This window comes from Paramacrobiotus metropolitanus, unplaced genomic scaffold, assembly GCF_019649055.1.
Source record: "Paramacrobiotus metropolitanus isolate TYO unplaced genomic scaffold, Prichtersi_v1.0 Parri_scaffold0000049, whole genome shotgun sequence".
Taxonomy (NCBI): Eukaryota; Metazoa; Tardigrada; class Eutardigrada; order Parachela; family Macrobiotidae; genus Paramacrobiotus; species Paramacrobiotus metropolitanus.
Genome location: NW_026570269.1, coordinates 431,207 through 444,828, shown reverse-complemented (window position 1 = coordinate 444,828; position 13,622 = coordinate 431,207). Strand labels below are relative to the sequence as shown.

At 40.4% G+C, this 13,622-nt stretch overlaps 2 protein-coding genes across 2 annotated transcripts; one reads left to right on the top strand and one right to left on the bottom strand.

Moving 5' to 3' along the window:
- Positions 1–694: 694 nt before the first annotated feature.
- On the top strand, positions 695–5,103 carry LOC129591888 (calbindin-32-like). The gene is made up of 11 exons (XM_055487742.1): positions 695–1,256; positions 1,782–1,900; positions 2,137–2,232; positions 2,687–2,773; positions 3,005–3,061; positions 3,226–3,309; positions 3,597–3,652; positions 3,748–3,793; positions 3,893–3,955; positions 4,234–4,444; positions 4,586–5,103. Exons 1-11 carry the CDS (start codon positions 1,124–1,126, stop codon positions 4,654–4,656), a joined length of 1,023 nt encoding a protein of 340 aa, XP_055343717.1. The 5' UTR covers positions 695–1,123; the 3' UTR covers positions 4,657–5,103.
- LOC129591887 (polyamine-transporting ATPase 13A3-like) lies at positions 5,006–13,074 on the bottom strand. Its single transcript, XM_055487741.1, has 27 exons — positions 12,271–13,074; positions 11,495–11,665; positions 11,364–11,428; positions 11,106–11,169; positions 10,700–10,866; positions 10,492–10,561; positions 10,362–10,420; positions 10,232–10,289; positions 9,927–10,143; positions 9,651–9,812; positions 9,409–9,554; positions 9,236–9,338; positions 9,046–9,173; positions 8,912–8,988; positions 8,658–8,829; positions 8,486–8,575; positions 8,268–8,421; positions 8,015–8,132; positions 7,591–7,864; positions 7,413–7,529; positions 7,191–7,313; positions 6,983–7,126; positions 6,865–6,927; positions 6,309–6,801; positions 5,980–6,068; positions 5,649–5,738; positions 5,006–5,507 (listed from the first exon to the last, which is right to left on the bottom strand). The coding sequence occupies exons 1-27, from the start codon at positions 12,349–12,351 to the stop codon at positions 5,283–5,285; spliced, it is 3,720 nt and encodes a 1,239-aa protein (XP_055343716.1). The 5' UTR covers positions 12,352–13,074; the 3' UTR covers positions 5,006–5,282.
- Positions 13,075–13,622: the final 548 nt, after the last annotated feature.

The following is a 13,622-nucleotide window of genomic DNA, read 5'->3' as shown; positions in this document are numbered from 1 at the left end:
CAATATTCTACAGTTTTTGTTATTTTCACTGGTTTCCTGTAACGATAAAGTGGCCGTTAACGGATCCGGAACAAACAAAACTGAGGAGGTTGACAACTGAGGAGTAAGTGAGGTTGGGAGTGGCGTAAGTTTCGTAAAGTACTATAGTAGTAGAAGCCGTATCCAATCGCAATCGTTTATTATACCGGTTTCACACGCGTTACATATTATTTTCGCATCTAGCATGACGTTCCACATCACAAACATGTAAATAAATTTTTTTTGGATTGTTCCTTGTGAGAGGGTTTTCAAGTGCGAAGAAGTTGAGACCTTGGTTTGCGATGGCACGATACAGCTCTGGAGAAGTCATGATCTGAAATTGCATTGTTGTCAGAATTATCCTTGATTATTTACGAGCAACTAATGTGCCATAATGTCGGCATACGAACAATTAAGACTCTAAAGCCTCTTGGTTATTGGCAAACTCTGCTGAGGTCACCACAAAAAACATGGATAGCCAGAAGCGTTTTACTCTTTCTAAACGTGAATCATTTTGTTTACGTACAATTTTCTTAGCTCTGCAAGTCTGCCGTTACTTAGAATAGTAGAATACAATACTTACGATATAATTATACTAAGTATACTTCTTTTGAACAACCTGTTACTCATTGTTTGTTGTATGTGCTCCGTGCTCGTATGTATGTTACATACAACAGTATAGAAAATTCGTTTAGTCTACAGACTATACGAATGTATTGTACAGTACGGTAGAAACCTAATCTAAACTTTGTATCTACCATTTAAATACTTACACGGTACCAGAGAAACTAAAATTCGCCCGCCGGTCACCTACATTTCTTTGCCGCTGACGCTCAATCTTTTCAACTATGTCCGTGTGTTTGGTGGAAATTGTCATCACGCCTGGTAATAATCGCTGTTTCCAGCTGTTTCATGTTTTTTTTCGTCAGTTTTCACGGAGAAGCACTCAAATTAGTCGATACGATTTAATGATTTTGGGCAGTAAACATATTTATTTCATAGGTGCCTGATTTTTGATCTCGCATATAAAGTGTTGGTGATTACAGAAAATCAATAGTTTCCTTTATTTTGTCAAACTAAAGTAAATAATCTACTTTTGCTCACAATGGCTGAGCCAAAACGCAAAGGATGGAAAACCCGAGAATTCATCGAAAGCAGATGGAATATTACTCGTGACAATATACAGCCGGTTACTGCAACGGGATTTCTGAAGATCTGGACGAAATATGATCAAGACGGTAATTCAACAATATCAGGGTACATAAGTTATTGACAGTAAGTATGTACGAGTGTCTTTATTTTGCGCGATTCCTTATAACACCATACGGCATAAGGGTTCTCGCGTTAGTGTGAGGTCATGAACATGTCCACAATTTACTGCAGTTAAATGCATACGTCTTTAAATTTTTGTGATTACTTATGCTGGTTAGTTATTCATGTAAATTTGACTGTTAAAGTTGTGATTTATTTTTTTATTAAAATTTTATTTTTTCTATGAATTTTTGTTTATTTTCATATAATATTTTTTAGCTCGATTGTCTGCATGGGTTTGGCAGCCTTTTGTATTGTATGTACTCTGCACATCTGGCGCTTCGATACATTCACAATGAGGCTTCATTAACTCCCCGTTCACATAAAATGTTTGTATTTCAAAACATATGATTGTATTGTTCGAATTCGTTATGACTGGAAAAAATAATGAAAATCTTCAAGCAATAGTTAAAAGCATACGTCTGCAATTATATAGTCGTGTGATAATGTAGCAAATCGTTATCTGGAGCGGGAGGAAATTTCACGCTTCTTGCGGGACTTCATCAATTCCGAAGCCAGTAGCCTCGCACAGGCTGCTGAGCACGGTCGTTCTGTCACATCCGCCAATAAGGTTAGTCAAATAATTACAATAAAAACCAATTTTTAGTTTTAAAATTTTTTACAAACAATCTTATTTATCATTTTCGTGGCATGTGGCATACGTTTTGATTGGATTAATGGCTCCGCGCAATAATCCCGTCCGGCCGTCTGGAACTTGGGAAATCACTGGATGTGGCCAATATTTTACAAACCGAAACTAGATACCCCGTACTTCTTCAACGATCGCAAATTATCTTTATGTTATAGGCTAGAACGATATCTGAAAGCGACTTAAGGGAACTTACTCAAATTTTCATGGAAGAATTTGATCAAGACCGTGATGGGAAAATTTCCATAAGAGAGGTAAAAGTTCTAACCGTGTTAAATTTTTTACGACAGCCTTGGATGGTAAAATTTTCTACGTTCATTTTAAAAACAAAAATGCTTATATAAGCATCGTGATGTCGCTTTCTGCTTTCTTATACTTTCAGCACATAACTGCGTCAGTTTTTTAATAATGTATTCTGATAATTTGATTTTATGAGCGCTGTGTGTCTCTTACATTAGAAAAGCATAAAACTAACTTTAAGAATTATACTTTGCAGCAAAACGGAGAACAATTCAATTTGTATATATACTAGTGATGTATATAATATTTTAGTGTACTGATAGATGAAATTGTCGAGAACGATGCACAGATATTCAATATCTGTGCATCGTTCTCGACAATTGTACAGATATTTTATGTGCATCGTTCTCGACAATTGTACAGATATTTTATGTCTGGAGAACAATTTTAACGGTTTTAACTTTGCAGCTAACACAGATTTTACCGGTGGAAGAATGTTTCCGCGTAGTTTTAGACCATGAAATGGATGCTGCTTCCGGTCTTGACTATGTCAAAGTAAGTACGTAGGTGCAAATATTATCGTACATTGTTTATTGTACACTGTGACAATATCCTCTTATAGTCAAAATTATCAAATATATTGAAAAAAGTCTAAACTTGTTCACAAAAATTAAAAGTTTCTTGTTTTCAAAATTATACTATGCCAGAAATAACAAATCTATGTAGTGTTTATTAGAATTCAATAAAAAGACCGTAGTGCACAGAGTATTTACAGAGTATTTGCAGATATGGCAAAAGTACGACGTTGACGGTAGTGGACATTTGGAAATGGAAGAACTAAAGGTATTTATGAAATTTTCGTTGTTGATGCGAAAAAATTTCCATTTTGCTTTGGTGCTAATACTAATACTAAATTTTAAAAAATATTATCGATATTTGAAGGTAAAATTTTATTCGGTGTAGCTTTCTAACAAATACTTAGGTCAGCTTCGCATCTCCACTTGCAGCTGTTCTTACACGATCTGATCACTAAAAACCACCCCGAACGCCAAATGGATCCCAAGAAACTAACGGAACTTGCAAAAATTGTTGTAAGTACTGACTTATCCATCTTTCTGTTCGTATAATGACAAATTTGACAAACAGATATTTAACTAGTACTGGCGCTAGACTGCAGCCGAAGGCCATCTTTGAAATGTAGAACGAAAAATACACTGATAATCCTGAATGCGCATGTGAGGCAGTGTCGTGCGCTCATGAACTGGTTTGACCTTTTTTACAATTTATGAGATAAAAATTGGTTGACCTTTCATGGACGAATTGTTTTATATTGAATTTTCACTGCAAAATGCAAATTAGCATATTAAAATTTTACCAGATGACCTTATATGACACAAATGGAGATGGGCGACTGGGGCTTTCTGAGGTGGTTCGGTAAGTTTCCATGCGGCGTGCGGCAACTTGGGTAGTAGGGTCAAACTTATATAGAATTTATATAGTTGTCAGCATGCAAAACTGTGTTCTTCAAGGTTACTTCCGTCTCGGGAGAATTCGGTGCAGCTAGTGCTGGACAAGGTAAAAATCATCGCCAGCATAATACAGCGTGCGCGCACATAGCTTTTTCCAAGATCAATCAATGAGCTTGAGCTGTTATCAACTGAAAGATCTGTACAGGCGCGACAGTTGCAGCGGTTAACACAATCAGACATCAACAAAATATTGGAGCGATATGACCAGGTAAAGAATATCGAAAATTTTCGCGCATAATGCACAACAAGAAACGTACACATACCGCCTGGCTAGTGGTTAAGTAAAGTACAATCGGTTTCTCGCACCAAACTGGGTGGATGATAATTTTAATAAAATGTAGTTTTATTGCATGCATTATAAATTTTCTACAATTGTCAGTCACTATAAGCCTCAGATTATTGCAGTTTAGTCAGCTGTATTTTAATGGGTGTACGAATGTAACAACACCTTCAAAGAGCGGTTGTTGAAGACGTACATTTTATCAGGATCACAACGGGACGTTAGACGGGGAAGAACTCGAGAATCTGCTGGTTGACCTTTTGGATGCCATGCAAGGCGATAAGAGCTATTCCACCCACGATCTTAAAGAGCTGAAGCGAGCCGTGCTTAAAGGTTGTGATATGGATGGAGACGGGAAAATCTGCAAGAAGGAACTTGCGGTTATCCTCTTGGCTGTTGTCCAGTCAGGGCTTAGCGGTAAGTGTGCAATATTACTTGAGTATCGTATCTATACCAAATGATTGCGCGAAATCATAGGCATGCCTTTCGCAAGCAACTTAAGTATATCATAACACAACAAGTAACATTGCAGCATTACCTGTAACCAATATTTTTTAGCGTTATACGGCGGTATTGGCGATCCAGTCCGCAGTGCTGTGATGAACAAGAAACCAGCCCAGAAAAAATAGCAATAAATGTGAATTCGTACAAAGATTACCCCAGAATCCCGGTTTTTATGTTGCATGTGATCAATACCTAATCATGAAAATAAATTTAGTATGCTTATCAATGTAATTCGTGTGTTTGGATTCTTTGTTGAAGAAATTTCAAGTTTTGCAGTTCATCTGCGGCGGGCGTTAGTTGCAGAACTTGCGATGTTCTACGCTGGAACTACTGTTCTTTTACGCTTTCTATTTGTACAGCATCCCGCAGCTGCCAGTGTAATGTAGTACTTGTATGGAAATGGTAGGTAACAAACTGCCTTCAAAAGAAAAGGTTGAAAATGCTCATTGTATTTTTGAGCCAGACGACTTCCAAGTTCAACTTTATTTTCTCTTTAATAAAAAACGAATATTCGGCAAGCTGTCACAGAGTGGGACAATTTATACTTTCGGCAAAACGCCTGGAATACGAGCATCATGACTATTAAAAGTTCCAACTACAGTATTCCTGAATAAGACAAACTCTTTGCAAATTACTGCCCTTTTAACGGTAAAATTAAAACCTGTAAAACCGGAACGCATATCAAACTTGTAAATACAAAGTAAAACTCTTTACATAAATAAACTCTGGTACTCGCAATCAAATATAAGTCTCATCGATCCAGTCGCGTTAAATTAGCTGTGGAACTCTCGTCCGGCACGAAAGCTTTGTTTTGAAAGGTCACGCCATTAGCCGGTCCGTCCTTAGGACGATATTCGGCTCGGTCGGCCTTCAGCCGTAATTCCTCTTCCACATCGGCACGCCGCCGTGAGCGCCATTTTTTGAATCTGGTACTTCTATCCAGCCAACGAACCACTAGCCGTTCCACAATCAGCATCTACACAATAATCTGGTGTCGGTTAAATAGGTCTATGATTCTGTATCTACCAGTCATAACTAAATCAATACTATTTGCGGCACAAGCAAGAAAAAGAAGTTTTTCTAGCACATTAAGTAGATTAAGTCATTTATAAGTTACCTCAAAAGCAGCTGCTAGTATGGCCCATATAATCACGATGGCCAGAAAGATGAAACGATATCCAATATATTCGGGTGGTGGCGCATCCATCTGGAATATACGAGTAATATAACATGAGCTTTTGTCTGCAGTGAAAGTTGTCAAGATAAGTAAGTAATACATAGGTTATTATAACTGCAAAGTTGTGGTACATAAGAATTCTGAACTACTAGCTGTTTCACAATTAACTTCAATACATATGAAAATTGAACACCGGCTGTTCAAGAACGGATTTAGCAAAGCAATTACGCAGTAAAACAAGGCGGCAATGTTAATGCTATCACGATGGCACCTGTATTCCGTAAGCCAAATTGCGATCAGGACCCAGCATGCACACCAGATCGAAAACAACCATACCAACGGCCAAGATGACATGGAGATCTGTGGAAAATATGTATTAATAAAACAAATTCCCCGTTGAATAGGATGTTATACACCACATCTGATTCATCTATTACGTCTTACATTCTGGAATCCTTCATACATCTTGCATTCCAGTTTTTCAAAAAGAAGAAACGTAATGGGAATTCTAAATCAACAGCGGACGGGAAGCACTGTACTCTACTAACTCAAGCGTATTTGCACAAAAACTAGGCCATCGTCCGCTCTATCAGAACTTACAATTTCTCCAGAATGGTCGGCGAAATGGCGGTCCTCGGGCGAAGATAAATGACAGCACCACAATCTGTAGAATGCCCACCGTCCATACCGCGTAACCTTCGTACGAGCACCCCACCTCGGCAGGTGCTGTGGCGTTATCCGTTGAATTCCCGCTAGTTAAGTTCACCGCCAACGCTGTTAAGTTAAGAACCGGAGCCGGCGTGGTGGTTGCGTCGCTGGCTGCATCTGCTTTTACTTGCGGACAGACAATCGTTGTCCCGTTAGGATTACACGGTACCAGTGGAGCAACTTTGAAAGCTACAATCTGCGCGGCTAACAAAAGGAGGACGTGTCCAATTAAGGAGAACAACGAGGGGAAAGACTTTAGACTGGACGGGACGGAATCGGCCGTCAGGCGGTTATAAGGTAAGGCACAACCAATCACAATGGCCAGAACGGTCAGTTCAAATAGGTCTTCGTAGAGAAACTCCATATCCGTGAGGGTTTGTTCGATCTGTTGGAAGATTGCGATCAAGAGAGCGTAATAATTTGAAAACACTTTTCTCTCGAAATTTACCCAGTATAAAAGGACAACGGAGATAAACTGACACATGCTGTAGGTCGCCATCAGGAAGAAAATCTGCAAAACATGTCGATGTTAGTAATACAACTGACCTAGATGAAAGGTGTCATACCCCGAAAAAGGTCACCAAGGCACAGCGGCCTTCTCGCAATACTCGCACAACGCAGTGAATACTCGGGTTGGTGCTAGTGAAAGGTGCAGCGGCTGCGGCCTCGGAATCCGACAGAGAAATACCGGCATGAGCAGCTCGGAGTGCCTGCAAAAGTGCCATCATCAACATAAGTTAAATGTTCCACAATATTGCCAAGTGTGTTTCTTACACCGCAGTCGTTGGCTCCATCACCACACATGCCCACTTGATAGCCGGCACCCTGGAACTGCTCCACTACATACTGTTTCTCCAACGGTGAAACACGGGCAAAAACAGCCGTCCGCAACATAATCTGCAAAATCATTAATCATTTATATGCCTCAGTATAAACGCACAAAATGAAATTTACAAATCAGATAACAGGAGAGCTCTGCACAAAATATTGAAATACCTGCGGTAACAAGTGGCTATGGTAGGTTTTCACGATTTCCAGCATTTCACCGGACACCGCCAGCACCTGGTGTTCACCGCTGCCCCCGAAGGGATCCATATCAGAATGCTTTGCTTCCTATGTAGGAAAGACCGATTAAACCTAGCCCAATGCATGCTCTTGTGATTTGTCTTCTCGCCTTATGGCTGCCATTTTTGTCAGATGTGACTTGCTCCACAGGAATATAGTTGATAAATTTTTCATCTCCTTGAACAATTGACAGAGTTTCACTGGCGCGGACGATACCGCATTTTCCGGCCACCGCAATAGCTGTATGCATATTGTCTCCCGTTAACATAACTGTTCGGATATTGGCTTTCTCCAGTTCGCTTATGGTAGATGGGGTGTCCGACTTAATGCGGTTCTCAAACACGATAAATCCAACAAAACGCAGGTCATGTTCGGCCACTCCCCTAACAGCAAGTACGATACGTATTCGCACCCGTAGTCGATTTGCCATAATAATAATTATTGTAAAAAGCTGATGTTGGCCTATATCTATGGCGCTCCCGTAATTCTAGATCTTACGCCCCCCGTTATAAAATTACAGAGATACAACTTACCGAGTAAGTTTTCCCACATTATTAATGTCCATCCCGTCCAAAACTCGCCATGCCAGAGCAATAACACGAAACCCCTGGGAAGAAAACCCTTCCAATCGAGAGAGAGCATCAGCGGGAACTACAGAAAAGGTCTTTGCAATGGCTTTCAACAGGTCATCAACTGCTCAAGTTAACTTTCTTCGGCACCTTCATATCGCATAATTCTTGTATAAGCATCGATAAGCCAAAACTCTGTATAGGATGTTAAAATTACCAGTGTCTGGATTACAAAGAGGAATAATTTTTTCTGCTGCCCCTTTGGCGTAAAACTCAAATCGTCTTTCCGCGGTGTTGTAACCAATCATTCCCATTCGCCGCATAGTGGATTCGAAGGGATACTCTTTGTATAAAACGATCATGGCTTGCTCCTATACCGCGTTTCGTAACCAGTTAAGTACAACGTCAGTCATAATTCATTATAAAATTACTCACCTGAAATTTCCGTCCGATGGTGGCTATGGTGGGCGATACCACACGGTACAAAATCTTCCCAAACCCAGCGACTTCCGATTCACTGAGTTTCTAAATGCAAGCAAACACTCTTAGTAATAACTTGCAAAACAATGCCTATTTATGCTCACTGCATTCGGTACAATGTTTTTACCCAATGGGTGTGGTTAAACATGATCAGATCCAGCGGATCACCAACTATGGGATCTCCATGATAGTCCAAAGAATCGTCTTTATCAATGATGGACAAAGAATGGCAAGCTGTCATGGATCGTACGAGCGGCTTATCAATATCCGTAAACTGGGTTGCCTGTTTTTCAATAAAACTGCAAACAAATTATTGTACGTTTACTACGTTATGTAACTTCTTGAGAAGATAAACAGCCGCGCTAGCAGCTGGTTCTGTACCGAGAGCGACCGGTTTCAGTGGCTTCGGCTGGAAGAATGGAATGCAAGTCCAAACCATCTTCCGTGAGAGTACCTGTCTAAAATGTCACAAATCAGTTGAAGAATAAAAGATAGCATTAAAATCTTCACAAGACCTTATCAAAACAAACAAGGTTGACCAATCCGCACATGTTAATGATGCGAGGACTGATACAGAAGATCTGTTTTTTCTTCAGCCGCCACTGGGAAAATATAATTCCAACCGTTAGTGCGGCAGGTAGAGCTGAAAACAAAATGTCTCTATAAGGCAGGATGCTGCAGATAATGAATCTGGGTGTTGGGTACCAGGAGGGACCACGATGGTGATGACATCCAGTGTACGAATGGCTATTTCGCGGCGTGCCGCTGTGATTTCTTCCGGTGTAACAGCGGTATACAGGCGTGGCAACTGAAAGCACAATTTGGTTAGTGTTGTTGTTCCTGTGTTGTTGTAGCGAAATGAACTGGAGGATACTCACTTCGACTATAATAGAGTAAATCATTCCAATAAGAGCAATAAACCCCAGCACAGCAATGTACCAGAACGTTTGATTTTGGAACTGGAAATCAACTTGCCGGAAGTACATTATGCTGCGTATCAGTTCACCTTTGGATGTCATGAATCCTGAAAAAATCCATAACATCTGCCACAAACTCATAACGGATTTTTTCATTTAAACTTAAAACGACTTCCAAAAAGTAATAGTGGTTCTGGGCATACCGGTTCGTATTACACAGGCCTTTGTATAGCCATCTGTCCCAGCACGCGATTGCAGAACTTTCGTTCCACAGAACAGAATATGCCTCGTCGAGCTGCGCGCTTTAAAATACTGTTCTTTATCCGATGAGGCCAAGGCAACTTTGGATACGGGAATACTTTCACCTAAATCAAAATCGTGTTACAATTTACAGTATTAATTACTGCAACCTGGAAAAAACAGGTGTTAGGTACAATGCCGGCGTCATACGTAGAGTTACACTCTTCCAATCAGCACACCTGTTAAGGAAGCTTCATTGACAATACAATGACCACTGAGGAGAACCGCGTCGCAGACAACTTTGCATCCAGTTTTCGGAATGATAACAATATCCCCCGGTACCAAAGTTTCGCTTTTAACCGAAGCAGTTTCTCCATTCTTCTTCATGATAGTTACTAAATCGAAGTCCTGTACACGCTTGTGGAGAGCAACTTGTTGGCGTCTTGTCTCGAAAACCTAAAGAAAATCAATCGAAATTTATTTTAACCTTTTCAGACATTCAGTATCCCAAAAACGTAAAGGTCATTCAGTACTACAAGTTTACCTGTGATGCCAACGATAACAAAGAAATGCCCAGAATCACCGATGCATAAACGGTGTACCTGGCAAAGGTTAAAAAGAATATTTTGTTGATAGTTGTGGTTTACGAGTAAGTACTCACTGCTTTCACTTACGGTTCGCAGTACCACAAGATAATGCTGAAGACTTGAAACGCGTAAAACGGAGTCAATCCCTGCAAAGCTGCACGTTCACCATGCATTTCCCCGTAATTCCACAACGAAATCGCGTAGGAGGTTTGCTTACCTCTTTGATCAAAATTTTCACCAATGGATCTATTTTGATGACAATAGCGTTCAGTCCAAACAATCGCAGACTACAAAAAGAGCAAACATTCGGCGTCCAACTAACAATATGTCATCAACACATTTGCCAAGTCAGCTTAGTTATTTGTTGCCCGAAATGTTTTCCTTTATGAATCCGTCAGTTAGAATGTTTACAATTACCGGTGTACCGTTCAGAGCGCTGTATGTCATCCAGACCCTTCTGCTCATCAAAATAGTCCATCGGCACATCGGGAATGCCCAACAGTTTCTCGTACGCATTCGTATCCGTATTCCAGATGTATCGCACCCGTTTGCAATCGAAATACGTCAGCACTTTCACTTCCTCGAATTCACCCTGCCAAAGTGCCAAGGAATACGGTGAACCACGGAAAACCGGTAATTTAATTCACTCGTTCTGGTCTTTACCACTCCGAGCTTATTCATTTAAACAAAAAAATTACTAATTTATTTTTTCAAGCAACTGCGGTTTGTACATCGATGGTCTGCCATAAATACACGTATGGATAGTATCTAAATAATTTTTAGATTTTTCTAACAGCAATGGATATCTATAGAAGTAGTATAGATACATACCTTTCGGCCGTTGATGGGAGCTATAAGCGGTGCATTAGAAAGAATGCTTCCTTGTGGCGGCTTTCTATAAGAGCAACAACATCTGTTCTTCAGGTTATCACAATTCGTATAAAGCTGTACTAAAAACTTCATTATTACGCAGAACAAATTCCATTTGGGTAATCAAAATACAGCATTGCAACGCAAAAACTTGTTTCCCCCCACGCGCTCACTTTAATTAAAAACAATTCACTAATGGCTCTGCAAAATGTTCCTTACCGGTAATACTTTTCTCGGTTGGCCATATTGTACACATAGCTCACAGTTAGTTCTTCGCAAGCATCCTAAAAAATTCCGTTATTGCTGATGCCAGAAATTAAAATTCGCAAAAGTTGTATGTAAGCGCTCACCTGGAGTATAAAAACATTGGCATGTTCGACAGTAGTCCGGCGGCATGTTAGCTTCACGTACCAGTCCCGTCTCCATATAAGGAGCACAACTGCCAAAATTCCCACGGATGCCACGATCAGAATCCAGCATAATATCTTCTTAAAGAGGACGGTGGCGTACGGATCGGCGTACTAAAACCATCACATTTACCTTTACCGTAATAATTTACGGCAATGATCAACCAAACATATTTCCACCACAGCTGCGGGCACAGCATATGAATTTTAAGTCAATAACAGATTGCCGCTAACGTGATCCAAAATACACATGCCATCGGCAGCCAAGCGGCAAAATGTGCGGATGTTACTAATTGTGGAAAACATGTAACGATTCGCGTTAGCCACAAGTTTCTACCTGCAAACGCGGATCGTATCACTGATGCGGGACTGAATTCCGAACGTAGCATACGAAGGACCTATTTTACACATCGTTTTCCCAGCAGATAAATATGATTTCTCAGAAATACGCAAGTAGTTGGCAAGCGTTTACTACACACCGAGAACAGGCGAACCGAATGACACATTTAAATGGATTCGGCAATTATGTCTGGCTGAAGGGCACGGCTCCCTGACGGGAAATCGGGAGCAGCTACCAGGATTACACTGGACAGTGGACACTAACTGCAGGCAATTCCAACAGCTTGATCTTATCGTTCCAAAAGGTTTAGACGGCTAGGCTTGCCGTTTTCAAGATTACAGTCAATAAGTAAAGACAAACCGCAACATCAAGCACTTACCATCCAATCATCTTCGTTTTTGTTGAGCACTTCGCGTGGACGATGGGTCTCGTATACACTGGATTTGCGCCGTCTCCACATTGTTCTATACACCGTGTTGATGGTATGGACTCCACTACTGCGATCCGCACGAAAATGTGTATTAGCAAGTTATTCAAAGCAACTGATCGCTGATCGTCCGTAAAAATCCGCAAAGTAATAATCAATGGCCGCAAGCTGTGCGAGACATTACAGCCAATTTGTTGCCGCTGCGGGCTGCATTAGTAACATGCATATCCGTATGATATGGGTTTTGCGTTGTTCATGAATCTCGATTATACCTTGACGGTAACCACTAGCGTAGTTTCGGGAAGATCAACAGCTCATAAAGGGGATAAATAAGTGCTTACAAGCTATGCCTATGCTCAAGTGTAAGCTGATAAATAAAGCGTTAAAAAGATCAGGAGAAAACTCGGCCGCTTATTTGCTCCGCCACGCCATTGCCGAGCTAATGTCAGTACGATAAGTACTGCAGTAACTGGATATCCACGAAATTAAAGCTTACAGTTTACAAAGAAAAACGCAGGCATACGGTAAGTACTTCTATCGCTTTTAATTAAACATCGGATACGGATGCACGTAAGTTGTTGTACCTCCAAACTTGCGGTGAAAATTAATGTCCTCACATGCCTGTAAGCTAGGCTACTTCATCCTTTCGGAACACTTTTACCCTTTTAACGAACCATAAGCCCTCAACAAAATTATATGACGTAGTTTGGTACAGGCAGTGACTGTAAATTTGTACAACTTATTACTTGTAGTTATGGCTTATAAGTACTATAAACGTTGGAAAGCCGCGGGCGAAATGGCAGCAAGAACGGTTTGGCGGCACTAGTGGCATTGTTGATTCTTTTGTACGAGTACATAAATACGAGAACGCGAAGTACGAGTACAATCGTATAACTCGATAAAATTAATCGTAAATAACCATAAACTGTGGTGCTGCTGAATATTAATTAATATGGTATGCCCAAAATTACTGCACGAATTAAATGCATTGTGTTAACCGCGACATGACTAGTAACAGCATAACGCCTGCTAACCGTAAGTGCGCATTTAGGTACTGTACATGAATAGCAATTACAGCATGGTATCTATATTTATATCTGTACTGTATTAAACTGGTTTTTGAGACCGGCCAGGAGTCCATGACTATTTTGTGCATGCATAAAAACTAACATAATCTACGTATACGTCGACCCATGTACTGTACAGCAACTGTTCAATACCTGCTATACCCTATAATATTACGTAATCTACGGTGTGTACTGGACAGTGTGGACTATAACAATTAATTATTGACCCTCCTCCCA

Excerpts from the sequence above, each read along its gene's own strand:
- LOC129591888 (XM_055487742.1), top strand. The coding sequence starts at position 1,124 with ATGGCTGAGCCAAAACGCAAAGGATGGAAAACCCGAGAATTCATCGAA. Across the intron at positions 2,233-2,686 it reads GGAAAATTTCCATAAGAGAG|CTAACACAGATTTTACCGGT; the intron begins GTAAAAGTTCTA and ends TTAACTTTGCAG. Across the intron at positions 4,445-4,585 it reads TGTCCAGTCAGGGCTTAGCG|CGTTATACGGCGGTATTGGC; the intron begins GTAAGTGTGCAA and ends AATATTTTTTAG.
- LOC129591887 (XM_055487741.1), bottom strand. The coding sequence starts at position 12,351 with ATGTGGAGACGGCGCAAATCCAGTGTATACGAGACCCATCGTCCACGC. Across the intron at positions 10,562-10,699 it reads GACATACAGCGCTCTGAACG|TCTGCGATTGTTTGGACTGA; the intron begins GTACACCGGTAA and ends CTCTTTTTGTAG. Across the intron at positions 5,739-5,979 it reads ATTTGGCTTACGGAATACAG|ATGGATGCGCCACCACCCGA; the intron begins GTGCCATCGTGA and ends CGTATATTCCAG.